At 48.5% G+C, this 26,456-nt stretch overlaps 1 protein-coding gene across 1 annotated transcript in view; it reads right to left on the bottom strand.

Moving 5' to 3' along the window:
* ZNF831 (zinc finger protein 831) overlaps nucleotides 1-26,456 on the bottom strand; it is a 1,263,335-nt gene that overhangs the window by 300,127 nt on the left and 936,752 nt on the right. The window contains exon 6 of the mRNA XM_069651045.1: nucleotides 19,019-19,191. Within this exon, the coding sequence (XP_069507146.1) occupies nucleotides 19,019-19,191 (173 nt within the window). The remainder of the gene's footprint in view (nucleotides 1-19,018; nucleotides 19,192-26,456) is intronic.

Raw genomic sequence — 26,456 nt, forward strand, 5'->3', positions numbered from 1 at the left:
AGTAGGAGCCGCAGCCGCATCCGGTGGACATTTGCATATGCACTTCTTCTGCGGTGGCTTTTGTGGGAGACCATTTGGGATAATTCTTGCACTCTGTTTTGTGGAACATGCTTGAGAGAAGACTGGTGAACTAAAGGGGAAACTCCCACAAAAATGCACTTGAGTTATCTTGTGGGCCCTTTAGTCTGGTCTTGATGCACAAAAGTGCACCACAGCACAGTTCCTCTTCATCCCGCAGTCGTTGCTTATCTTGGATTAGTCCTCACCCAAGAGTCATCCATTGCATGTTCCTAATAAGAACCAGACTCAAATGGCCCCAAACACTCCTCCCCTAGCCATAAGGTCTCCCTTGGCTCAGAATGCAACCCAGATAGGACCAGAGTCATGTACTTCCGTGAAGCAAAGTATCTCTCAGGAGGGTTCTTCTGTAGGGGCAAAAACTGGTTGTCTGCAGACAATGCCACTGGCATATCTATGCAGGCAAGAACCCAGGGTGAGCGTAGTCTGCATGCCGGTGGAGTGCTGGTTGACCTTTTCCGGCATCTGAAGGTACGGCCACATTGGGCTTCAGGTAGGAATTAGGTTATTCTAGGTGTCCAGCAGATTGTGGGATTGCTGAGGCCTTTCGGTGGGCAAAGCTCTAATGGAGATACTAGACTGCACATATTGCGGCTTTCGTAGGTCAGTGGCTGCTCAGTCTGAAGCAGCATCTCGGCATCACAAGCGACACAATGGCCTCTGTCTGCGTTTCCCGCTCAATAAAGGACTCTGAATCTCGCTGTTTTCTGCATTTGGACTTGTTTTTCTCTGAGGTCGTTGGGGAAAAATGGCAAGCATGGAGAAAAAAAGAAAGGAAATGTGCTTCGATGAAGAGCCACACGTTTCTTGCCTCTCCGTACATAATCTCTCTCCTTCTATGTTTGAAGCCCGATGCATCCTTGGAGGCCACACAGTGCTGGGTTAGGGTGGTCCTTCTTGGTCAGCATCTCAGCTTACATCGTTGGTGGTGACCAAAGCTGAGGTCTTGGTTTATAGCAGAGGCAGGGAGGCTGTACCAGAAATTCCCAGACCTGCCCCTCCAACGTCACACCAGACTATGGCCTCCACCTCAGCAGCTTCTTCAGCCTCATCTGCGCCATTGGCTCTCCCAGAGTATGATGGGAATGAGGATCCAGGGGCTGAGGCGTGCCATAAAGCATTTATAAACCTGACATTCCTGTGATGTTTTCTTACTTGACCATTAATGTAGGTCTGACCATGGAAGCTGCTCAGCTAAGTAGCTGAGGAACCTTCTCCTACTGTCAGTCTACTTGTTGTCCATGCACATGGGAGTAACAGAGCATCTCAAACATGAAAGTGATCTGAATAAATCCTCCCTGGCCTGGTTTATGGTGCAATAACTCTTGAGCCTGAGCTCCTTCAGGTTGATCCCATGCTAGACAGCTTCAATGGCCAGCAAGCGGTTGCTTCCGAGGACATTTCCACTTTGATCACCCTAGATTAGAAGGCCAATTTGGCTCTCCGTGTAGGAACATATTCATTCTACACCTCCCAGTCTCTGTTAAAGATGTTCCCATTGCTGGCTTTGGGGCTTCAAAACAGAGACTCTTCAGAGCGTCTGTGCAGAATGGAAATGCTGGCCACATTCATAGCTGATTCAACTTTAGAAGGACTCAAGTCTATTGTATTTGTGGCTAGTGCATTGGTGGAAGCTTGTCCTTTGAGTTCCCTTTCTGGGCTAAGACGTCTCCGCCCACAACTGGACGAAGCTATTCACAATTCTCATAAGGCCATAAATCAAGCTCCATCCTTACAGGGCTCTGCAACCTTTTGCCCTCCAGATGTTTTGGACTACAGCTGTGATCAGTCCCAGCCACCATAATGAATGGATAGTGATCATGGGAGAAGTCGTCCAAAACACCTGGAGAGCCACAGGTTGCAGAACCCTGCTTTAATAGAAAGCAGAAGAAGTTTGCTCCTAAACGTTCTGTTTCCCTTTTCCAGTCGTGATAGTGTATTGCTCTTCTTCTGTTCAACAGGAACTGGTTTCAGTACAGAGCTTAAGGGGGTTGAGGTCAGCATCCTGGCTCTGCTTCTTCTAACAGCCCATGGGAGTCCTGTTCCTGTGGCGGGTCGCGATGGTCAGCCAGGGGAAGACTTGCAATAGAAAGTTTTCAGTTTGGACCTCTCAGCTCTGGAAAGAATAATAGAGAAGTCATCTAGCAGAGATTGCTTCCCTGCCACTCAATTTAGGCATCATGTCTACCCATGGGCATCACAGTATTTTCTAGAGCAGGGCTGGGCCCATGCAGAAAGGGACTATAGTGTCACCCCAAGTCCTGGAGCAGGGCTGAGTGTTCATTTAGCTAGATTCCTGCTGATAACTCCCCCAGGCGCTGGAGGGATTATCAACCTCAAGGGAGTCAATGCATCCTTTCTGATGAAGCACTACAAAAAGGAAACCCACCACAGGATCTGGCCCGTGATCAGCCACACGGAATTCCTAGCACTCGGATGCTTGCTTTCACCTCTCACTGATAGTCCTGCAGCAGCGACTCTTGCTCTTCCCTGCTCTAGGTGTCCATTTCCAGCTCAGAGTCCTCCACTTATCAGGTCAGATGTCCTAGCACCTCTGGTTGGGACTGATGCACAGAAGGGATTTTGCTGCACCCCTATCTGGATGATTGACCTGTGAATTTCAGCACCAGCCAGAACATACAGTCAGATACAGAGGAAGGGTGTGGATTTTTGACATCTCATGGTATCCTGCTCAATCTGAATAAATTGCAGCTCATACAAACACAGGATTTTCCGTTCTTTAGAGTGCATTTTAGCACTAAACTGAAAGAAGTGGTCCTTTCTGGATCAAGAGCCCTCAAATCACAGCACCATGTTTCTAGTCTGCTGCAGAAGGACTAGGCCTCAGCCAGGGCTTGACTATGGGAGCTAGAGAGGCATGGTAGGTCTGCTGACATGGAAAGCACTGGGGCAGTTTATATTTTAGCCCGCAGTTTGGAGAAGCTCAATCTGATGCCAGCCAGGGTCAGAGAAACCTTACACTAGTGTCAATAACCATGGCACCTTTACAGGCAGCAACTTACTGCTTCCTGGTAGCACCGGTGCTGTTCATTGGGAGGATAGCTCAGAGGCAACGTGTTCGCCTTGGAAGCAAGACGACACGGTGCAACACAGGTTCGATCCCCGGGTCCACGCTTAGAAACCTCTGGGTATTAAGCGCGTTATAAATATCATATCATCATATTAAACTTGCCAGTGGGTGCAACTTGAACCGCATTGTGGTCTCTGTCTGTGGAGGGTTCTATTAAATTGCACGGATGTGGCATGTTTGTTCTTTATCTAATGGGATTGTTGCTTGTGTATATTCTCAATAGATATGGACAGGGACGAAGGGGTGAGGTAGCAATTCCTGTTTACTTACTGGTAAACTGTGTTACTCAGATTGCCCTTCTTTATCCCAGTCCTTATGTATCCCACCCTCCCAAGCAGGGACACACTTCCCCTTCAATCCCACCTTGCTGGGTAGATGGATTGAATGTATTCCGAGTAAAAAGGGGTCTTGAGGTCCCAGCTCATTGGCGGGGAAGTCTGTTGAGGCCATTTTGAATTTGGTTATTAGGAAGAGGCAATACATGCGTGTCCTGTAAGGCCTCATAGCAAGGGATGTATGGAAAGAGGCAAAGAAAGGAGATTTGGCGTAATGAAGATTACCGATAAGCAATCGGGGCATTTACTAATGTGTGCACAACACAGTGCATCTTGTTGTGAAACCCTGTGCATCCGACAGAACACTGCAGTGAACCTGCGTTTCCTGAACAGACAACCTACCTAAGATTGAGAAAAATGTACAACTCTGCGCGAATATCAACAAATGCCCTTTATTCACAGCCTCTATAATAATAATTTGATGCACAGTCAAGTCTGCTCTTTGCCCTTGCCCATGGGATCTTCCAAGCGATTGGGTGACAATCTAGCAGGTCACAATTAGATCTATTTGGCTTGCTAAAAACCTGGCCAACATGTGTTTCACACTAAATGGGCACCTAGTTTTAGGGGCCAACTGTGCTTGCTTCTTCGTGGCATCATTTTCTATTCCAGGCGCTATTTTGGTCAAAATGTTTATGTGTAGATCATGCTTCCGGTTACTTCCTGTTATCTGAAACCCCATGGCTCAGTGGTCGCCTTGTATGTAGGTAGGGCGTGAGCAGTCTGTTCAGTGACATTCCATAGGAACGCTACTATCCTGGATAGTCTGGTCCTATCCCTTTCACTCCTAGACGGGGCTCCCAGTCCCCCTATCTCCCCGGATGAGAGGAGTGACTGGGATTGCCCTTCAGTGTGTGTGGGGAGGGGGGGGATTCATGCACCACACTGCTGCTGCCCAGCAAAGCCACTCCTTGCTGCACTCTTAGCTGGAGGGGCAAAGAAGCCATCCTCCCGCTTACCCTGTGTTCTACACAGGCTGCAACTCAAAGGTCCTCATTAAACGCCTTAAGAAGGATGAACGGTGGTATTCAGTGCTATAATCTGCAGGTTAAACGTAGGTCTTTACAGCAACCACATTTACACATAATGTGACTTGTGCTCCCCATTGTTCCAAAGAATGCAAGACCTGCTGTCCCACCACAATTATTAGCTCTCTGCTGCACTCCCTGTGGTCCCCGGGGGCCTGGCCCCAGGTACCACACTAGGGGTGTGGGCAGGCTATGGCCTGAGGGGCAAGGCCCGCCCTCTGCTCCCCAGGGTGCAACGTGCCATCAGGGCAAAGGTAAGATGGTGGCCAGGCTCCCAATCCATACATTCGTGTACTGGCTACCTCCAACGCTGCTGCCCTCTGAGAGCGGAAAGGAAAAGGGACATTCTTGGACTTCTCCCCGTGTGCTGTCCTGACCTGGGTCTAGAGTTGCTGTCAGCTCCTGGGGCCTGTGAGGATCTTCTTTTAAGGGTCGTGTGGCTGGTTAGAAGGCTACTGTGCAGCCAAACCACGCAACCGAGGCAGCACAAAAGCAGGGCGCGAGTCCAGGGGCAACATAGCAAGCGTCTGCCTTGATGGGCGCTTCTTCCATAGCTGACGTTTTGGAGCCTGACAGGTTGGCAGCACCAGCCCGATCGATCGCTGCCTGACAGCCATATTATGATGGCCTCACCTACTAAGGAGAGTGAATATGGATACGGGCAAAGGACTAAGGCGCCCTCGCGGAAATTCACATCTAAGAAAATACCAAATCACCAGTCACAAATCGTGCATTCCCGGTTCACTTGTGACATACGGAGTTTTGATCATATGACTATATATGTCCTACAATTTAAATTAAATGCCAGTTGAAAACCACAGACACCTAACCATTTTTTTTAAAGTATTATTATTAAGTGTTTCTATAGCGCTTTGTGCTAGGTTCTTCATACTTCCAAGACAGAAAGGATAAAAAAACTCTCACACTAGCTTTTGATCTCTAGCAAGAAGGCCAAATGAATACGTTCTGGATTCTTTTAGCATAGCTGTCCTACATGATACATTCAAATGTTTGTTCTGTGTTAGAATGATGCCTCTTCTACGCTAGCGATGTCATCTGGACGCTGATGTCCAACAGCCTGTAAAGGATTTACCTTCTACCTAGTCCACAGGAGCTAAAGAAAACAGTCTAAAAAGTAAATATATCTCCCTTATTTCAAGAGAATGCCGCCCTAGGCCGGTGCAGGCCTTCCCTCTCATGAAATCCTGGCTACAGCACTGGGCTTATCAAGTGTTGCATGTAGACCATCTAAATGGCTTCCAAGGTTTCTCCTCTAGGTGTGTGTCTGTATCTTGGGCAGTCACAAAGTGGGTGTCCATGGGGGGCATCTCCAGTGTGACCAACTAGGCAACTCTGGACATTTTTATCTCACATTATAGGTTTGTGTGTGGGTCTTCCTTTGCCTTCCTTTTACTCTGTGTTGTGTGTAAATGAGTTTACTCGACCGACACAAATCTGTGCACTGCACGGCTGGGTCGGTTTTACTTCTCGTTGTGTAGTGCAGTATGTATACTGCTTGGTAATTCCTCAAGATGCAGAGCAGGGGGAATAGCCATCCTCCACAAACATTACCTCTCACCCCTACACTTCAAGAATTATCCCTACAGTGATGACTGAGAATCACTGCTAGTTAAATTCAAACTTTCTCCCACGTTCTCCCTCAGCTTCTTCCTCCTTTACAGACCTCCGGGCTATAAAACAACTTTTGCAAACTCTCTGAATATCTCCCTAGCGCCCATCATGATCTCTCATCCCATGCTTACCTTTCTTGGTGATCTGAACATCTGGTTCGACATCCCCTCCAACCCCATGACCTGTCATCTCATTGAAAACTTGGAAGCCCTCAATATGACCCAATGTGTATCAGGCCTCACACACATTGCTGGTCACTGCCTCAATGTAGGGTTCAGCTCTTCCAATCTGATCTCATCCCCCTCACCTGCCCCCTTATCTAGACTGACCAATCTGCTATTTTTTTCTCAGCTCTGACTCCCGCCCCATCCCCATCTCTCACCCCCCGCCAACTCTTCCAGGATCCCGCTCTGGAACATGGTAACTACATCCTCAGATTTAGCATCCTAACTGCTTTCCTCCCTTCCCCTTCCCCTTCCCCCCCTCCAAGGAGGAACCCCTTTTCCAGGCCATTCCAACCAATGGCTCTCTGCCACCCTATCCCCCAAACCCCACCAAACATCCCCCTCTCACAGGTCATTCCCCCTGGTGGTTCAGATCTTCCATCAAATCTCTCAAAACTCTCAACCATCACCTGAACAACATAGGCAGACCAACCCTTCCCCCCAAAACAAGGCCACTCTTGCTAGGAAGACCAGAGCCTACAGATTAGAACCCTGAGTTCTCAAGGCTTCTCTCCAATAGCTGCCCATCAGGATCCCCTGGACACCCCTGCCCCCCTCAAAAATATTCTCTTCTCTGCCTACACAAGCAGCCTATCCAGATCTATAATCAACAACTCCCTGACAGCTTGGATCTTCCCTGAAGCATTCAAACCTTCTCCCGTCAAACCTCTACTAAGAAATCCCTCTCTTGACCCCCTGACCACTCCAATTACCACCCATCTCCAACAACCGCTTCATAGCAAAACTACTAGATCACACAGCCTATTCCCAGCTCAGCCTCTTCATAGAACCCCACGGCCTTCTTGACCCTTCCCAGCCAGGCATCAGACCCCTCTATGGAACTGAATCCTCCCTTGTCTCAATCTGGTACCATCTGAAAAGAACAGCAGATTCTTTTTTTTTTTAAAACTTTGTTTATTAAGGGAACGTTTCACAGCAAGACAATTCTCATAAGCAGTGAGACATAGCTTGAGCATAATTTCGACAATGACATATATCTATGGCAATGAGGCAGGCATCGTCACCTAAGGTGACTGAGTAGGTGTTACATCAGCATCAGACATCAGATCACACAGGTACAGACGTAACAGCGACCATATATCTTTGGGACGACAGGGAGTCAGGACTGATAAAACAAAAGGTTCCTCATCGTCATTCACCATACATAAGTCTTTCAGGAAGTTGGATCGGGTAGGCCCTGCGGCGGATTTCCAACATTTAAGGATGCAGCATTTGGCAATAACACATGAGATATTAAAAAACCTTCTTGTGGTTTCTTTCACCTTTCCAATGTCACCAAACAGGTGTTTCAGGGGGGACAGAGCGGCTGAGATCGCCGTTATCTCCTCAAGGAGCTCAGCCACTACTCGCCAAAAGTCCGCAATAACAGGGCACGACCAGTACATATGGTACGTTCCAGCATCGGGGGCGCCACATTTCGAACATGTCCCTGTGCAACCCTCCACAAACTTAGCCAGCCTAGCCGGGGTGTAATGTAACTGATTCAGGATTTTAAATTGAATCAGTCGGAGTCCTGAGTTCATAGAGACCGATTTGGTGAGTTGACAATATCGGGCCCATCTCACGTCATCAATCTGGGTACCCACATCCCGTTCCCAGGTTTCTCTAATAGTGTTTCATGAGGGGAAATGTGTTTGCACCAAGGTGTATAGCGACGAGACTCCCTTATTATGACCATCCGTCGTCTCCACAGCTCTAATGCATTCGTGTGTCTGGGGTTCTGCCGGGAAGGAAGGCCATTTAGCAGCAAAAGCTGTTCTCATACGATAGTATTGAAGGCGCTTAAGCTCGCCACTCCCCACTGCACCCAGGAAATCTGTGAGTTCACAAAACACGCCATCGGAGAACATGTCTCGCATCCTGAAAAGTTTATTTGGGTCCCAGGTTCGCTGAAGGGCCTTGTCAAAGGTCGGGGAAATACTAGAGAAGTTCCACAGGGGTATATCTGGGTCATAGGGGATCACCAGGCCAATTCTCCTGTAGATCCTGGACCAAGCTTGTGTGGTGGTGTATACCGGGTCGAATGGGCAGATGTTACCATAAGTAGGGTTCAGGAGGACTGATCGTATATCATTAGGGCAGACTGCGTGCTTTTCAAGAAGAATGTGTGGGGCTGTGTCTTCGGGGTCAAACCAATGTTTCACAAATTGTGCCTGTGCTGCTATACAATATAATTCAAAATCAGGTGCTGCAATCCTGCCCTGTGAGTATGGCTCCACCATCTTGTCCCAGCCCAGCCTAGCAGTTTTCCCGTTCCAAATAAAGGAAGACGCCAATGATTTAAGTTTCGCAAAAAAGGGTTTACCGGGCCAAATCGGGATGTTGTTGAAGAAATATAAGAGTTTGGGTAGAACTACCATTTTAAGTAGGGCCACTCGGCCATATAAGGACAGAGGGAAATTAGCCCATAGTTGGAGCTTGGTCGTAAGGGTGAGAAGTAAGTCGCCATGATTATGCGAGTACAGCAGCTGTCTATCTCTGGCCACCATGATTCCCAGGTATCTTACCTGCGTGGGGGCAGGCATAAACCCCGTAATATGAGATAGGTCACCTCTACTAGGGGTCAATGGAAATATTTCAGATTTTCGGACATTGATTTTATTCTGCCATCGGTTCAATAGTGAGTGCAAAGAGAATGGGCGAGAAAGGACAGCCCTGTCTGGTGCCTCTGTGTAATTGGAAAGAAGGGGACAAGGTGTTATTAGTTAGGACCTTGGCAGATGGTTGGGTATATAGCAGCCGGATGCATTTAATAAAATATGGCCCAAGTCCAAACCTCTCGAGTACCACGAAAAGGTATGTCCAGGAGACGGAATCGAAGGCCTTTTTGGCATCTAGGGCCACTACAGCCGCTTTTGCCTCCGGATCTATTTGCGCCAGAACATTAAATAATCGTATCAGGTTTAAAGCTGTAGATCTGGTTTGTATAAAGCCAGCTTGGTCAGGGTGCACCAGGATTGGCATTTACGGCAGGAGTCTGGTGGTCAGCACTTTGGCAAAGATTTTCGCGTCAGTGCTGATTAGGGAAAGGGGCCTGTAAGAGGCCACATCCTGTGCTGGTCTGCATGGCTTCAGGAGGACCGTAATGACTGCTTCACGCATCGGGTCTGGAAGGATACCAAGATTCATAGCCTCTTCCCACACTTTCAATAATAGTGGGGCCAGCTCACCCTGAAATTCTTTGCACAGTTCGGCGGTCGGCCGTCTGAGCAGGGGGCGCGGCCACCGGATAGAGATTTAATGGCAGCAGTGAGTTCTTCGATAGTAACGGGTTGATCCAAAATGTTTCGTGTCGTTTGGGTAAGTGTTGGGAGATCGAAGCAGTCTAGGTACCTGAACGTGTCTTCCCTGGTTTTAACATCATGATCAGAGTACAGAGCAGAGTAGAAATCAGCAAAAGTAGAGTTAATGTCCCTTTCTTTATTGACCGTGACCCCAGCTGGGTTCTAGATACTAGCAATTGGGTTAAGGTGCCTGTCTGTTCTAAGCATGTTAGCCAGAAACCTCCCCACTCTATTACTCTCCCCGTACCTGCGGGCCTTAGCCGGGGCCGCCATGTATAAGACTTCCCTGTTGGCTAGCTCATTGAATTCCTTAAGGGAAGCGTGAAACTTAGATAGGGTTTCCTTGTTCAATGTGGCGCTATATTTCGTCTGTAATGCGTCTATTGTGGCTTCGGCCACACCCAGTTCCCTTCTCACTGCTTTCAGCATACCCGTAGACTTACCCAGTATAGTACCCCGAATCCAAACTTTGAATGCCTCCCAAAGGGTAGCATAGGTGCTCACCGAACCCTTGTTCAACTCCAGGAATTCCTCAATTTCAAAATGTAGTGTCTCACAGATATTGGGGACCGCAGAGGGCATTCTCCACCTTTTAGCCGGAGGTGGGGTGTCATCTAGGCTGATGTCTAGTGGTCTGAGAGCGTGCGGGGGTGTATTGCACAGTCAGTGATCACCCCAGAGAGGGATGAATTAATGAACCAATAATCTATACGGGGGTGGGAGTCATGAACCGATGAGTAGAAAGTGAATTTCCTTTCATATGGATGTAACGTGCGCCATGCGTCAATTATATCAGTCTGTTCCATCATCTGCCTAACAGTAATTGCCGCTTTGGACGGAGCCCTGGGGGAGGTAGATGAGCGATCCAGGGAGTGATCAAGTATCATATTAAAATCCCCACCCCATATTATTTGCGCCTCTCCCGATGTGGACAGCATATCAAGGAGTGTGCAGTAAAATAGCGGATCATCTATATTAGGACCGTATGTGTTAATCAGTAATATTTGCCGTCCCGCTACCTCCCCCCATACCAACACGTATCTACCCAGAGGGTCTATTTTACTAGAAAGATACCTGAAGCATAGCTTGGGATGTATAAGTGTCAGGACTCCCCTGGACTGTGCCAAATACTCTGTGAAGTACCTATGAGGACCCCATCATGGGAGGAATTTGGTATTGATACTCCCCAGCGCATGTGTTTCCTGTATCAGAAGGATGTGGGGGTCGTGGCGTGTAATGTATGCGGCAATTTTCCTTGCCTTGACTGGATTGTTGAGACCCCGAATGTTCCAGGAGAGTAGTCTAATGCTTAAGCCACTTTTAGTCTGCGCCATAGTTGCCTATCGGAAGAAGCATTTGCCAAGTATGGCGCCATTGTCTTAAGTGATGTAAGAGTCCTGCTGGAAAATAGTCCCCTGATTTTAACTTGGTAACATCCCCAATCATGCCTGGGATAACACCAGAACAAACTTTTACCTGTTTCCCCCGCCAACCCCCACCCGCATCATCAACCCCAACCTGATGATGTATCCCATCAACCATAACTTGGGAAGTCTCCTGGGGTGTGAGCTGTACTCACGTGACCGACCACCATGGGGGGCTCACGGCCCTACGACAACATATGGTGGACAGGGCCACCCCGCCGTCAACGGGTTATTGAACCTGTGGCAAGGCAGTGCGGAGTAAGTCTTATCAGCCAGCATGGTCTTCCGGTTCCGCCACCGGCCGGGGCGGCAAGTTGCGGTTAGTCTCCCGGCTCCCCGGGGGAAGTGGGATGGAGGCCTCGACATACATCATGGCCTCCGTAGGATTCTCAAAAAAGTGTGCTCGGCCTCCGTGTTGGATGCGCATTTTAGCCGGGAAGACAAGTGCATATGGGATCTGGCGTAGCCTCAGCTGTCTCTTGACTGGTTCGTCGGACCTCCTCAGCGTTTGCACATTAGTTGAAAAATCCGGATATATGTGCATCCTGTTGTCTTCATAATGTAGAGAGCCTTTTTCCCTGGAAAGTCTCAGGATAGCGTCTCTGTCTCGATAATTCAGGAGTCAGGCAATTATCGTGCAGGGCGGTGCCCCATGCTTAGGAAGGGGGGCCAGGGTGCGATGGGCCCGCTCCACGAGAAAGTGATCAGAGAAAGCATCGGGGCCCAAGAGGGATTTCAGGAGGTTTTCCACCTGGCGTTCCATGGAACCTTTTCCAAAGGATTCGGCTATCCCGACCAGGCGGATGTTGTTTCTCCTGGAACGAGATTCGAAGTCCTCGCACTTACTTAGGGTTTTCTACAGGTCACCCCTTAACTGGGCGATATCGCGGCTGTGTTGTGCTATCGAGTCCTTGTTGACTCCAATTCTGTTCTCCGCCTCCGTAGTGCATGCACTTTCCTTATCAACCCTTGCCTTCAGAGAGCTGATCGTGGCCCCTATATCATCCAGTTTGCTGTTAACCGCCAGGAATCTGCTCTGGACCATCGATAATAGTTTGTCCACTCTCTCGTTCATTGGAGATTCCGGTTGGATGCCTGGGGGTTCAGTGGGTGCTTCGGCAGACCCGTGCGGCTGGGAGCTGGCAAAGGAGTCCATCGGACCAGTTTTCTTGGGGCCCATACTTTTCTTTTCGCTGCGGCCCATATATTAAATCTGTTGGGTTACGTCCACAGACGTTCTGGTGCCCAGTGGTCGTCGGTGGTCAGCGATCGCCGGCACTTAGGTGTGTGACTCAATCATCAGCGTAGTTTGTGGGCATACGGGGAGGCGAGGGCAACACTTCTTGTGTGGCAGGTATGTGCGGAGGAAATGTGCCAGAGCGACCCGGGAGGAGCCACGGCAAGGGCACTCACCTTATGATGTTATCAGCAGGCCCCGACGAGCGAACGCAGCTGGCACGCCGCCTTTGGCAAGGTCCGACTCGGTTATCAGTTTGAGGATCAGCTCGTGGGGCAGCAGCGGCTCAAGAGGCGGGTCACCCTGCTGAAAAAGAGTAATGTTCTGTCCGGACCGGGCTTGCGGTGTACACTCGGGGGGAGAACCGGGGGCCAGCAGGATATATTCACCGACAACTCCAAAGTGTATCAGGAAGGCACCCGGCAGCAAAAAGGCACGCAGCGCGGCTCCTCTCCTCTCCGGCCTGTAGGCGAGCTGACGCCTCCGGCTGTCGCGTGATTTCTCTGGAACCGTGGTCCGAGTATGTCGCTGCGGTGCTCACGGTGTAGGTTTCCAGTCCGATATCTCAGGATTGAGCCAGCGCTTCTGCAGGGAAATCGGTGGAGTGATGCCGCAGGTCTTCCGCTGCCGATAACAGATGTTCATTGGCGTGTAGGTGGCCCCGAACAGGATTAATTTTATGATAGGATATGTTACGGGCCGGAGCTCTCCCTTCAGGCGGCCATTGACGTTGTGCGCAACAGCGCCCCCCAGAATAGCAGATTCTGAAGGGTACCCTGCACTCATCCTCCTTGACCTCTCGGCAGCTTTCGATAAGATCAACTAGTAAATTTTCACGAACAGACTCTTCACCATAGGTATCAGGGACACCGCCCTTAGATGGACCTCCTCTTTCCTCTCTAACTGCTCCCAAATCATTTCCCTCCATCCATTCTCCTTTGGCCCCTGCCCAGTCCCTCACAGAGTCCCTCAGGGAGCCTCCCTCTGTCCTCTCCTCTTCAACCCCTACCTTTCACCCCTCCCTGTGCTTATCTGCTCCCATATTCTCACCTGCTACAACTACACAGATGACACTCAGATCATCTTCAAGATCCCCAACTCCCTGTCTTCACCTCACCCAAATCTTGCATCTTGCCTCTCAGACATAGACCACGCTAATGACAACAAACCACCTCCACCTCAATCTTGGAAAAAAAAACAAAATCCTAATCTGCGACTAATCAGCTTTCCTTCTCCAACCTACCCCTTGGGGGCCTTCCTTAGGACTCCCGCCCATTGCATCACCCTCAGTCAAAAACCTAGGATCCACCTTTAGCTCAGACCTGACCCTCTCTCGCAACATCAATGCCGTCATCAGATCATGCAACTTCCACCTCTGCATTCTCAAACAGATTTTTCCATATCTCTCTTACCCCCACAAAGTCTCTGCAATTATGGCCATCATACTCTCTCGCCTAGACTACTCTAATTCCCTCTATCTATGCGCACCTGCATCTCATCTCAGAAAGCTACAATGGATTTGAAACTCTGCAGCAAGACTTCTCCTTGCACTCTCCCCTAGAGAACACATCTCCATTGCACTCAGGATACTCCACTGGTTTCCCATCAGCCAATTCGCCTCCTTCAAAGCCATGTGCCTTACCCACCGTGCAATCCATAAGAAAGGCCCTGAATTTCTCCAAAACAAACTCACACGCTACCACCCTACTTGAATTCTTAGATCAGGTTCTGCACACCTCCTGGTAGTCCCCCCTATCACGTTCTCCAGACTAGGAGGAGCCTCCTTCTCCATCCTTGCACCCACTTTCTGAAACTCCCTCCCTGTGAATCTCTGTCACATAGAGAATTACTTGGCTTTCAGGAAGGCCCTCATGACATGGCTGTTCCCTCCCGCATCCTGAACCCCTTTCCCCCCTCCCGCATCCCTGCCATTCAGTTACCTTGCCTCAGCCCTCATTTATCCTCAGAGCTCTGCCCCAACACACTTCCCCCGAGCCACTGCCACCCGCCAAATGCTCCCACTGAGCAATGCAGCCACGGCTCGGGACCCATAGGAGTCAAGAGATCATCCAGTGACTTGCACTTGATAAGAATTCTGAGAGTGGTCGAGGTATTGCACCCAAATGGACTTCTGTGGGTGGGCAATGTATCACAGTTAAACACACCTTTAGGTCAAGCAGTTGGATGAATGTGGAGGAGGATAATTAGTTTCATTTGAATCATTATTTGGAGTTTGGCAATGTATCACAGTCTAATGCATTTGATTGTGAGCCTTGCCGCTGCAACTAGACATTTAAGGTGGGAATTTTATTGCACTTCAAGGGCCTGTGGATGGGATATGTATCACTCTAAGATCCACACAGAGGGTGGATATTTATTGCAATTAGAATGCATGTGAGATTAAGCACTGCTCTTTGTACCTAGATGGAATCCAGGAGGTAGACAAAGTTGAATGTATAGCTACTGTAGAGGAGCAGCCGAATGCCTCTACATGAAGTCCCGCCCCCCTGCTACCTGTATGTTGGAAGCCTGAACCTGCACCATGTTTGACACCAGTAATTGTAACCATACCATGACAAATGTTCGAAAAAAGGTATCCGTTAAGAAAGCCATACCAGATGTATGCCCAAGCAGATGGTAATCTCTTGGAAAAGGTCCCAGATGAAATATGAAAACAAGAAGAAGGGAAGCTGCCGATGTCAGGAAGATGAGCATGACGCACTGGAAAAGATGGTTGAAGAAGAGGATGTATGGACTCTATGGAATCTGATGACGAAATAAGGAATTGAGTAAACGTTCCTGTGCAAGAAAGAAGATTGTATGCGTACATGTGACACACTGAAGACAATGCAAACCATTTAATAACTGTACAGACGCCGTAATGCAGTAGGTTAAGTGCTCATAGAAGCTGGCTATATGTAGTGAATAGATCGCAGGCGAAGCCGCTAAAATATATATATATATATATATATATATATATATATAGGAACTGGACACTGGTGTCTCAATTTTAGTAAACTAATAGCCATGGAGAAAATGGATCGAAAACTGTGTTGCAGCAAATAATTAGCTGGGAGCTCGATGTCAAGACTGGGAACAGCCAAGAACTGATTATCTGTTCTCAAAGCCAGAAAATGTGAGAAGCGGGATCATCCCTTGATTAAGGCATAAGAAAATAACACCATGAGTGCCAAGTTTATTAACTGAAGACAATTAAATGCTATGAAATGGGCCAATCGCGGTCTCCGGTCACGTGAGCCTAGGATGAAAATAGGAGGTGGACCTGCGGACCAGAACTGTGATAAGCATGTACTCATAATCCCTTATATTCCCAAAGAAGAGAAAATACTGCAAGGCCAAGTTCAAAGACAAGTCTGCAAGGCAGAAGGCATGGGCGATGAGAGATGCGGGGCTAATTGGGTGGGGAGGTGAAGTCAAGTTCACCCCCTGGCACCTGGGTTTGAGCTTACATGCTGCTAGTGATCAGAATGTTCCAGACATGGCGTGAAGCGTGTAAACCCATTATAGATGGACGCATAACGAAGGGCCTTATAGTTTTAGAACCAATAATATTCTGTGTACTTAATAATTGTTAAGGATGACTTGCACTAGAGGCAAGGTTAAGTTGTCCACTTGATAATAGATATCCTATCACAACCCGTTCCCATTTAGAAAGTATACTTAGATGTTTTTGTTGAACCAACCACAACTCTGCATAAGCTTTTCTTATTTGCCACATAGTATGACGTCATGTATGACTCATGTTTACTATAAAAGTATAGTTTTTTATCAAATGCTTTGAGAGAACACAAGCGAATGTCCGTTGATGGCCTTTGTAACTCCCTGTTTTAGACAATTGATATTAAAACAGTCGGATGACATTTTGCCAACTTCCTGAGTTGGTCTTATTGTTTGGTGTAAGAGTTACTCTGCATCCCATCCATTGCATGACGTGTTACTGATTAAGGACCATGAGTTCACTACCCCATTTATTCCTGTCACACTCCGCACCTTTGGAATTTAACCGAAGGCACGGCCTCACTCCCACACACATCTGCTCTCACATATAACTCAAACACTGTTGCACAACATCCCTGCCATAAGAATGCAGCTACTTATCAAGACAAAAAATGTGAACGGTAGCTACGCACATAACTGTCTATCCTCTTACACACATCCTCCTGCTTAGCTCCTAGAATACCGCCTTCCGCCCATCCACATGCCATTCAGTCATGGGTGACTAGCAGGGTCTTGGCAACCCTCTCATAACTTTAATGGCCGAAAATGCGCACACGCATAATAGCACCTCCCAATTTTCCTATACTTGGGTTCCTCCAAGGGCGTTAAACCACCAGCGCGTTGGGACCCTGATGATGGTGAAAGACGCTATACAAATGACAAAATGAATGAATTATGCAAAAGGACTGAGACGAGGAAAAGGAACGAGGGGGTTAATGAACAGATTACTTACTAGTAATCGCCATTTATCTAAGTGTATTCCTCATCGCTGTTATAGTTCTGCGCCAAACCGCAAGGGAGCAGAAACTGCCTGCGTTTGTTGTGGTATGTACAGGTGGCTTTGCGCTTCTTACCACACTTCATACCCTGCCATCGAGGAGAAGAGGACGCGTGGGTGCTGAATAAGTATTCTTATTTTTTTTACTTTAAAATAGCAGCGGGTTGTCTGTCTGAGGCCTGCATGCCTCCTTATGCCAGGGCTCGGAGTAGGAGGAGTGAGAGTGGGTCTCAGGAGTTTGGGGTTACCCATACAGTATCCCCATTATATTTTTGGCGTTTGAATGACCTGGGTGAGGATTCGGGGGCTCTGCCCGTTGTCTGGAGCAGCTCATGTGCACCTTATCCCAGCCCCCCCCCCATCTCCCTTCATGCCCTCCCAGAGTCCCAGGTGAAGTGGCAGATGAGGGAACAGAGAGAAATGAAAAGATTTCCCATGAGTGACTGTGGTTACTAGGGTCGGCCATCAATCGGCTCTGTGTTCGGGCGTTCAGGCCCCCGTCGGGAGAAGCTCCTCCAGAAGCAGCTGCAGGCAGAGAAGCAATCATGTGTGATTCACGTGGCCTCCGTGTTTGGGTATTACACACTGGGGATTTCTTACTGGGTACACGGGAAACTCAATGGCCTCTCACTGCATTTCTCAGCCATGTTAGGACCTTATTGGTAATAAGATGGAAGACAGTTACAATTGGTAAGTATCACCAAATGAGATCAGATCAATTGAATCCCATGCTGCCTTCCGCAAGGCACTAAAAACTAGGCTTTTTGTCTAGAGGGCTTCCCTTTGTATGATCCCTGCCATGTGCTCCTGCATTGAATGATACACTGTATAATACTGTTATGTAACTGTACCAACCAAAGCCAACGTTATATACTTTTTGGGCCGGTTATTGTAACCCTCAAGCAAGCCTTCTTAAGTATCCTTGACAGCGCCTCTATGCCCGTGGGCTGTAGCGCGCTCTACAAATGCAAAATAAATAAATCATTTGTAACACATTCTCATGTTTTCAGTGATTGCCTGTTTGCAGAGGCAAATCATTTTTACTGTCACAATTTAATTTGCACTCTAATTATAAATGCAGTGTGCCAACTATCCCCACCTGAAAACCTTATCTGGGGCTTAGATGAGCCTGCCATGTCTGGTTTAAACATACATTCACCCTTAGCTTGGAGTCACTCTGGTAACGGTGCCTAGCCTCTGCACGCAGGCGAAGCGTGCTCGTGTGTCCGATTTGTGAGAGTGCTTGTGCTACCGCACCCTGGGCTCCATACCTTCCTTGTGAGGGACAATTGTTTTTCTGTCCTGGTGTGGCCTGCTGCTCCATGATAGTGCTTGCCATACCACTTGAACTTATTGCACGTGCTGTCTGGGAGCCACACACTTTTTACTCTCTTGCGAAGGGGAAACATTTTTACTCCCTTGGAATCACATTTACTCTCAAAGTTTAAAAATATGGAGTAAAATACTCCCACCTGAAATGGTTATCTGGAGTACTGCGCTCGTGATTCAGCTCCTCTCTAGATGTGTTCTCTCACTACTGTGCACACCGGCTCCCACAATCACCTTACTGTAGCGCTTCCTGCTCGCCCTTGCCTTCCATCCGCTTCTGTGGAACTATTCTTCACAATCTCGGTCCCCTGTTCGCCCAATTTACCCCCTTTTGGCGCTCTCCTCCTCTGGCCCCTGATCCTAGCGCCCCCTCTTGATGGCTGCCATCTTGTGCATTTAAATATTGCACTGCACTTTGGTGGAAGGTTATTCAATCACATATAGTGAAATGTGCGCTGGTAGCATTTGAGTCAGTAGAGAGTAGTATTAATTATCCTGATACCCCTCGCACAATGTCTGATTCACAACAGGTTTGTTTTTCACTTTAGTGATCACTGTAGTGTAGAACATGTTTCACAATAGAGTTGTGTTCTTTCCCCACGCCATGTACTGGTGAATTTATCTGCCAGAATTGGGTGCACTTAGAAACTGGATTAAACGATCGTACGAAACACTCATGTTGAAAAGAACACACTTTTGCATTTGCTGCATGATATTTAGCATGTGCTGGCGTGAGCTGCCATGACTTGAAGCGTGGCGGGCGGCTTCCGCCTTCGCTTTGGGGGTTGCCGCGCATGTGTAATGTGAATGATCACCTACGGTGGCCGGCGAGTCGTCTATTTCGCCAATCCGGATGGAATGGACCGGCGGCACCAGCACTGCGCTTCTCCGGTCCCGGTCCCGGTCCTCATCCTCTGCTTCCGCACTCCCAGGCCCAAGCTGACCTGTCGATGCCGGGCGGCCTGATTCCTCCGGCCGGCTCCTGTATTCATCTGAAATGGAGATTGTTTGCAGAGATTAGGGGTGATAATATTGATGACCAGCGTTTTGCTGTAATAATATTTGTTCTTTCAAATTCCGGGTGGGTTTCCACACTTTTTGCCCAGTTCATGCAACCCTTGGTTTTTCTCTTAGAGTATCCCATAACCTGTGACGCAAGCCTAAACAGATCTGCTTGTTTGTCTTCATAAAGTTCCCATGAAGCAAGGCCCCTCCCAGAAGTGGCGTACCAAGCCCAGGTGCTGCTGCCTGGGACATACAGTCAGAATCTAAGCAATGAGGAGAATTCTTTTTTTAATCCGACCCACCCGGCTTGATGCTAATCCTGCAGTGTTATTGGACGCGGAGCAGCAAATGCCAGGCCGTATTTATTTATGTTTTATGGAGCAGACAGGGTGGGCTTGTTGACCCAGCACCAAAGAGCTCCGGACAGCAAGAGAAGCCACATCAAGGTAGAGACTGCAGCACTATCAGTAGGGGCATAGCAAGGGCGTGCAGGCAGGACTGAGGGAGGCAGTGCAGATAGCAGAGCTGTGGTAGCCTCCGCAAGCATGGATTCTCACCAGTCTGCAAACGCTTGGGAAAAAAGAACAGTGGGTCGAATCAAAAATGAGCAAGGAGTTGGACGGACCAAAGCATGGCAGCGGACGTCCTATTGACACTATCATTGCGTGGATAAAATGAAGCCTCCATATGTGGCCTGACATGTGCCTCTTTCTGCCCCAGTCTTACCTACTAGTTTTTCCTATAAAGTGGTCAGACCCCTTCTGTCATAAAAACTCCCAACATTAAAAGCATTTTTTTTAAACAGGTGCAGTGAACATTTGAGGCACTTACTTGTCATTGACCGGTTTCTGCTGTACACCAGCATTCATTAGGACTTAAGATTGCAGCATTAATTAGGCTCCCTAGACCGGATAGGGATTGATCCTTTACATAAACCCTAAAATCCTCACTGTCCAGCTTGGTAAGTCTCGCTATCATGTCTAGTGAGGGCGCCATGGGTAACTCCTAGCAGTCCCAAACCTTAATGTGTGGAATGAAGCATCTTAATTCATGTTTACATAGGAGGAATAGCGAAAATCTTGAATCAATACCAATTGACTCTCAAATGACAGAACAGCTTTCTATTGCACCTTACAAATGCATACATTTAAAGTCAAATGGTTTAAAAAAAATCTAAATGACTCTGTCTTGATTTGAGGTTGTATTAAAACACACTGTGGTTGTTAACCAAACAAATAAATGACATGTGGCCTTTTAGAGCTTCATTTTTAATCCGACTTCGTAACCAGGGAGGGTGGGGTTAAGGCCACTGTATTACCCTTGCCCCTCTTATCCCCTTAATGGAAGAACTGTTGCTTGCTGCTTTAACACTCTTCACCTCTCAGGAGCCCAATGCCTGTCTATTTTATTACCCTTGCCCCTCTTATCCCCTTCCTGGAAGAACTGTTGCTTGCTGCTTTAACACTCTTCACCTCTCAGGAGCCCAATGCCTGTCTATTTTATTACCCTTGCCCCTCTTATCCCCTTCCGGAAGTAAGATTGCTTGCTGCTTTATCACTCTTCACCTCTCAGGCGCCTACTGCCTGTCTATAACTGCTGAACCCATATGCATGCATATTTGTACATTGCCGAACCTATACCCTCACCCAGAATAATTTGGCTCACACATTGTTTGTCAAGTGTTGGCAATAAAAGGCTGTAGGTTTTATTGTACAGATATGGTTATGCAAATAACAATAATCACATATCATAAGAAAATAACAATACTTTTGGCCACCGGGTCTTGGGGTTACCCCCTCTGGCCCGTGCCCGCCTTCTCATGTCCCACGACTTGTTGTGGGCAGCGTACCGTGCCCTGTACTTCTTTTCCTTTGTTCTTCTCCCTTATTTGTAGGGTGGGACGGTTTTGTGGTAAAGAAGCAAAGTTTTGGAAGGCACTGAGTAAACTGTGCACTTCCTGAGTGTTTGGGTCCCCATTCAGAGTCCACAAACTGTTTGTGTTTTCTCAAAGCATGCTGCTCTGTATTTATAAGACCCAGGGAAGCCCTGGGTCTTTGATATGTATAGTAGTGGGGGCTGCTATGTTACAGCCCCCGGCCGGATAGCCGATTATCTGGCCCTCTGGGGGGGCAGGTCTTTGAAGCTGGTTCCTGCCTGCCTGTTGGTTTCCTTCGGTGCTTAGCACCTAGTTGCCTAAATGAAGGGTGAGGTGATTGCTCACACCTCACCCTTCCTCAGCATTGTGCTGAAACAGACTGCATGTCTCTTCGCCTGGGGGTGGGAGAGGAGCAGGGAGGGGGAGGGTTGGGCTGCCCCTCTCCGGGCCTGCTGATGGTAACAGCAGTTACCCTGCCTCCCTTTGTGAGGCACTGCAGCATTGCCCACTGTATTACCCTTGCAACTCTTATCCCCTTCTGGAAGTACTGTTGCTTGCTGCTTTACCACTCTTCACCTCCCAGGTGCCCACTGCCTGTCTATTGTATTACCCTTGCCCCTCTTATCCCCTTCTGGAAGTACTGTTGCTTGCTGCTTTACCACTCTTCACCTCTCAGGCATCCACTGCCTGTCTATTGTATTACCCTTGCCCTTCTTATCTGCTTCCCTGAAGTACTGTTCCTTGCTGCTTTACCACTCTTCACCTCTCAGGCGTCCACTGCCTGTTTATTGTATTACCCTTGCCCCTCTTATCCCCTTCCGGAAATACTGTTGCTTGCTGCTTTACCACTCTTCACCTCTCAGGTGCCCACTGCCTGTCTATTGTATTACCCTTGCCCTTCTTATCTGCTTCCCTGAAGTACTGTTGCTTGCTGCTTTACCACTCTTCACCTCTCAGGCATCCACTGCATCCACTGCCTGTTTATTGTATTACCCTTGCCCTTCTTATCTGCTTCCCTGAAGTACTGTTGCTTGCTGCTTTACCACTCTTCACCTCTCAGGCGCCCACTGCCTGTCTATTGTATTACCCTTGCCCCTCTTATCCCCTTCCGGAAATACTGTTGCTTGCTGCTTTACCACTCTTCACCTCTCATGCACGCACTTTCTGTCTATTTCTAACATCGACTTTCTATATTCTACATTTGGATATTTGGAGTTTTCTAGATTTTTCAGTGAACCTTTTGAGCACTCCATCTTTTTCCTTCTATAGTTTGAATATTTACTGTCAATCAGGACAGGCAGCCCACCGTGTGATCTAGCTTTGGAAAAATTAATCTGACAGTAGATGCACAAGTGCCCGGGTGCAGTGGAGAACAGTACAGAAAGCTGCCTCCTGGAAAGGATTGCAGAGACCATAAACATAAAACCAAGTAAATATGGCAAAATATGACATAACCATCTCACTTATGTGGAACGATCATTGAAGCCATATGTGAGATTGACCGCACAACCTTTCAACAGAGAACCAGTTTGACGTTAACTATAATAAACGGCCATCTGGCACATTAAGAAAGTATGGAAAACTCCCACACTGGACAGCATACAAGAATACATAGGAATCCCAGGCTACACTCCTTAAACGCTACGAGGACAGAGAGGTTATCTAAAAGGCGGCCATCTTGAATGTGCTGCACTATGTCTAAAGCATTAGAACACGCCTGGGAGTGGCTGGGAGCACCAGGACATGTGCAGCCAGCCTCTCATGCGTTATAAGAAAATGCTGAGCCTTTTATCCCAGGAAGTAACATTCCCTTTCCATCGGCACTGATGTAGAATACACCGACGTGTCGCTTAATTTCTTATCATTATGCCACACGTCTTGTGATTTAATGTCAACATAAATAGTCGGGTTCTGACACTGACATGGTCTGAATCGTACTAGAAAGGTGCAATTCCTTTCCAAATCAAGTAATATTCAATAATAGCTTTGGTATTTAACAGCAAACCAATAGCTATTCTAAAACAATGCAGGCATGCCACTGCATACGGTTCTCGGACACCACTCCCTGGACTTATCTAAGACCTACTTGATGGGGTCTTGAAAGGTCGTTTGATATGAGACTGCGCCAAGGGTGAAGAGATCTTTCTTCCCTTCCATCCTTTTCCCTCTGCCTCCCACCCCCAAATACACCTAAACAGCATAACTGTTGAACCCATATGCAGCAGACTTACATATGTTGTTGTGCGGTGTGTGCGTCATGCCTTATGGCCCTTGCCCGCCGTATGAAATATTACACAACAACAATTTGGTGAAGTGTTGGTAATAAAAGGCCGTAGGTTTTTATTGATACAGATATGGTTATGGGAACATAAACAATACTCGTATATCATAATTATATCGCCCTTTTGGGCACCGGGTCCAGAGGTCACCCCCTCTGGCCCGTGCCACCTTTCTTGTCCCACGACTTGTTGTGGTCACCGCACGGTTTCGTGAGTTTCTTTTCATTGTTCTCCCTTTTTCCTAGGGTGGGAGGGTTTTTGTGGAAAAGAAAAAGAGCAGGAAGACGCTGAGTACACAGCAAACTTCCCTATGCTGTTTGGGCCCCCTGGAGGGTCAACAAACAGTTTGTGTTTTTGGAGCTCCAAGCAGCTCATTATATAGGACCCAGGGAAGGCCCTGGGTCTTTGTAGTATGTGTGTGGGGGGCTGTACACCAACCCCCCAGGCCAGCCTGCAGCTGACTAATTGGGGCCCTATTCTAACATTAATACAGAGAACGCACCCAGCTAATTCAAAAGCGGCCCCCCGCCTATATGATCCATAGCACTACCTTGCTGCACTCGCACAGTATATCCACCCCCGATCCTTACCCGACGCATACTCCTTGCTGGAACGCAATCCACTCCTTCACTGGAAACCGCCCCAACACCGGAACTCCTCCTCTTTCTGGATCGGGAAAAGCACCCAAGCCGCATAGCATCACAGGAACACGGCTCCAGCACCTCCTCGGCATGGCAAGCTCCCAGTCCTGGGCTCCAGCCCTCCTCAGTAGCTCCGACTGCGATGGTCGCTCACTTAGTACTACAAGCAGCAGCGAGTCCTCACGCCGGCTCTTCCTCTTCTCTGAGCAGAAAAACGAAAACCTTCTCCTCTCCGGCGGGGTGGGCGTCCTACTGTAGGGGCTGGATGCTACCTGCCGTAGGACGCCTGCTCATTATAAAGGGCTTACCACGCCTCTTCCATCGTTTGCCCTTTGCGGGCTTTTGGTGTTTTTGGCACTGTTTTTTGCGCCTGAGTCCTCCCTTCACTCCGGGGGGGGAGCGGTAAAGGAGGACCCTGCAAGGGTTACCGGGCCTCCTCCTCCTTTTTCTTTGTTTTTCCATCGACAGCTTCATAACCCCTGCATTTGTCCATTTGTACCCATAGCCAATAAGCCATATTTTGCTCATTCTTCAATTTCCCTTTTAAGAAAATTATCTGGAATGAGACAGTTGTTCTTCAAAATGGCAAACTTGCCGCAGTTTATTTTTCACAGCAAAAGAATCACTGCACACATTTCATTTAGTGAAATTCAGTCTGTAAGTGTGGCGCTTGCTCCGTGTCCAATACACCTGCTTCCCCCTATTCCTTTGCACCAAATCCATAGTAGGCCCAACTCTCACAACCCTTTGTGCCTGTGCCTACCCTGCCTTTGCAGGTCTCCGTGGGCGGGGAGAGCGCCGTTTCTTTTGGGGGAAGCTGAGCCTTGTTGTTACCACCAGACGCCCCTCCCATTAGGCTCCCAAGAGGCGCTGGTCCGAGAAGAGCGAAGACCCTTCCGGCTTCGTCCTGGCTCATTCGGAGTCTGTCTCTTGTGCTTGGTCGCCCAAACTCTGCCACGCCACAGCTGGGTTACCGTCCACCGTGGCTCCCCCTTTCCTCATTTTATGTTTCCAAGAGTTTCGTGCAGGTATTCTAACAAAAGAGCTCCATCCTCATTGATGACAATTGACCGCCATCCTCTAGATGTGACCCATTCCTTGCCAAACTTCCCTGCCCCATGCTGGCCAATGCACTCCTCTCTTTGCATATTCAACCCGGGATTTCACTTTTGACCAGGTTTTGCCTGGTCTGGGGAACACTTCAGCCCATACCATATTTCCCTGGCCTGATCTCAGACCACCATCAGCTCTGCCTGCCCTTGCAGGAGTTACAACCTGGGGAGCACCGCTCTTGACGGGCTAAGTTGCGCACAATTTCAGAAAACCTCTGTGCTCCATCAAAACCTGCTTCCCCTTGTTTTCCACATTCCATAATAGGCACAACTTCCCAGCCCTTCATGTCTGAGACCCTCCTGCCCCTGAAGGTGTTCCTGAGCTGAGGGAGCGCCATGTGTTGGGAGGGGGGAAGCCGAGCCCTCCTTGCTACCACCAGACGCCCCTGCTGTTTTTTAGGCTCCCAAGAGGCGCTGGTCCAAAAGACTGAAGACCCTCCTGGTTTTGTCATGGCTCATCCACCAGTTCCTGCTTTTAACCCGGCTGTCTGCTCAATTCGTGCCTCATACCGCACCTTAGCCGGAGTTTACCACCTTGGGAGAGCGCTGTTCCTAACGGGTGAATGAACTCTGGGCCGATTTGCACAAATCAGACCCCTGTGGATTCCCACGGGTGTCGTCTTTTCAGAAATGCATGGGGTTCCCAGTGTTCCTTGGTGGCTTGGACACTCTAGGCCCAAATCTGTATGGTGTGCACATGAGCAAAATTCCTGAAAAACTGCTGTGTGAAAAGACTTGGGGTTACCCGTGTTTTAGGCTTTTCCTGTTGCGCCCACGTAGGTGCACCCACACATGTGAGGTACTGTTTTCATTGGGACACCTGTGGGAATGCGAGACAGTAGGCCATGTGTTGTTGGTGGCGTGTTTAGGTGTGTGAGCCGAGAGAAATGTGTGCAAATTGTGGTTTTTTTGCCACATTTCGGACTTTGCCGGGGTTCTGGGTAATACATTCTGGGGCAATTTGCGCAAGTCAGACCTCTGTGGATTCTCACGGATGTCCTCTTTTCAGAAATGCATGGGGTTCCCAGTTTTCCTTGGTGGCTTGGACACCCTAGGCCCAAATCTGTATGGTGTGCACATGAACAAAATTCCTGAAAATCTGCTGTGCAAAAGGGCCTGGGGTTACCAGTGTTTTAGGCTATTCCCTTTGCGCCGAGGTAGGTGCACCCACACATGTAAGGTACCGTTTTTGTTTGGACACCTGTGGGAACGCAGGACGGTAGGCCATGTGTTGTCGGTGGTGTGTTTCGGTGGTTGAGCCGAGTGAAATGTGCGCAAATTCTGTTTTTTTCGCCACATTTGGACTTTGCTGGGGGTTCTGGGTAATACATTCTGGGCCGATTT

The sequence above is a fragment of the Ambystoma mexicanum genome, chromosome 3p (assembly GCF_040938575.1).
Source record: "Ambystoma mexicanum isolate Mex_15411 chromosome 3p, UKY_AmexF1_1, whole genome shotgun sequence".
In the NCBI taxonomy this organism is placed as follows: Eukaryota; Metazoa; Chordata; class Amphibia; order Caudata; family Ambystomatidae; genus Ambystoma; species Ambystoma mexicanum.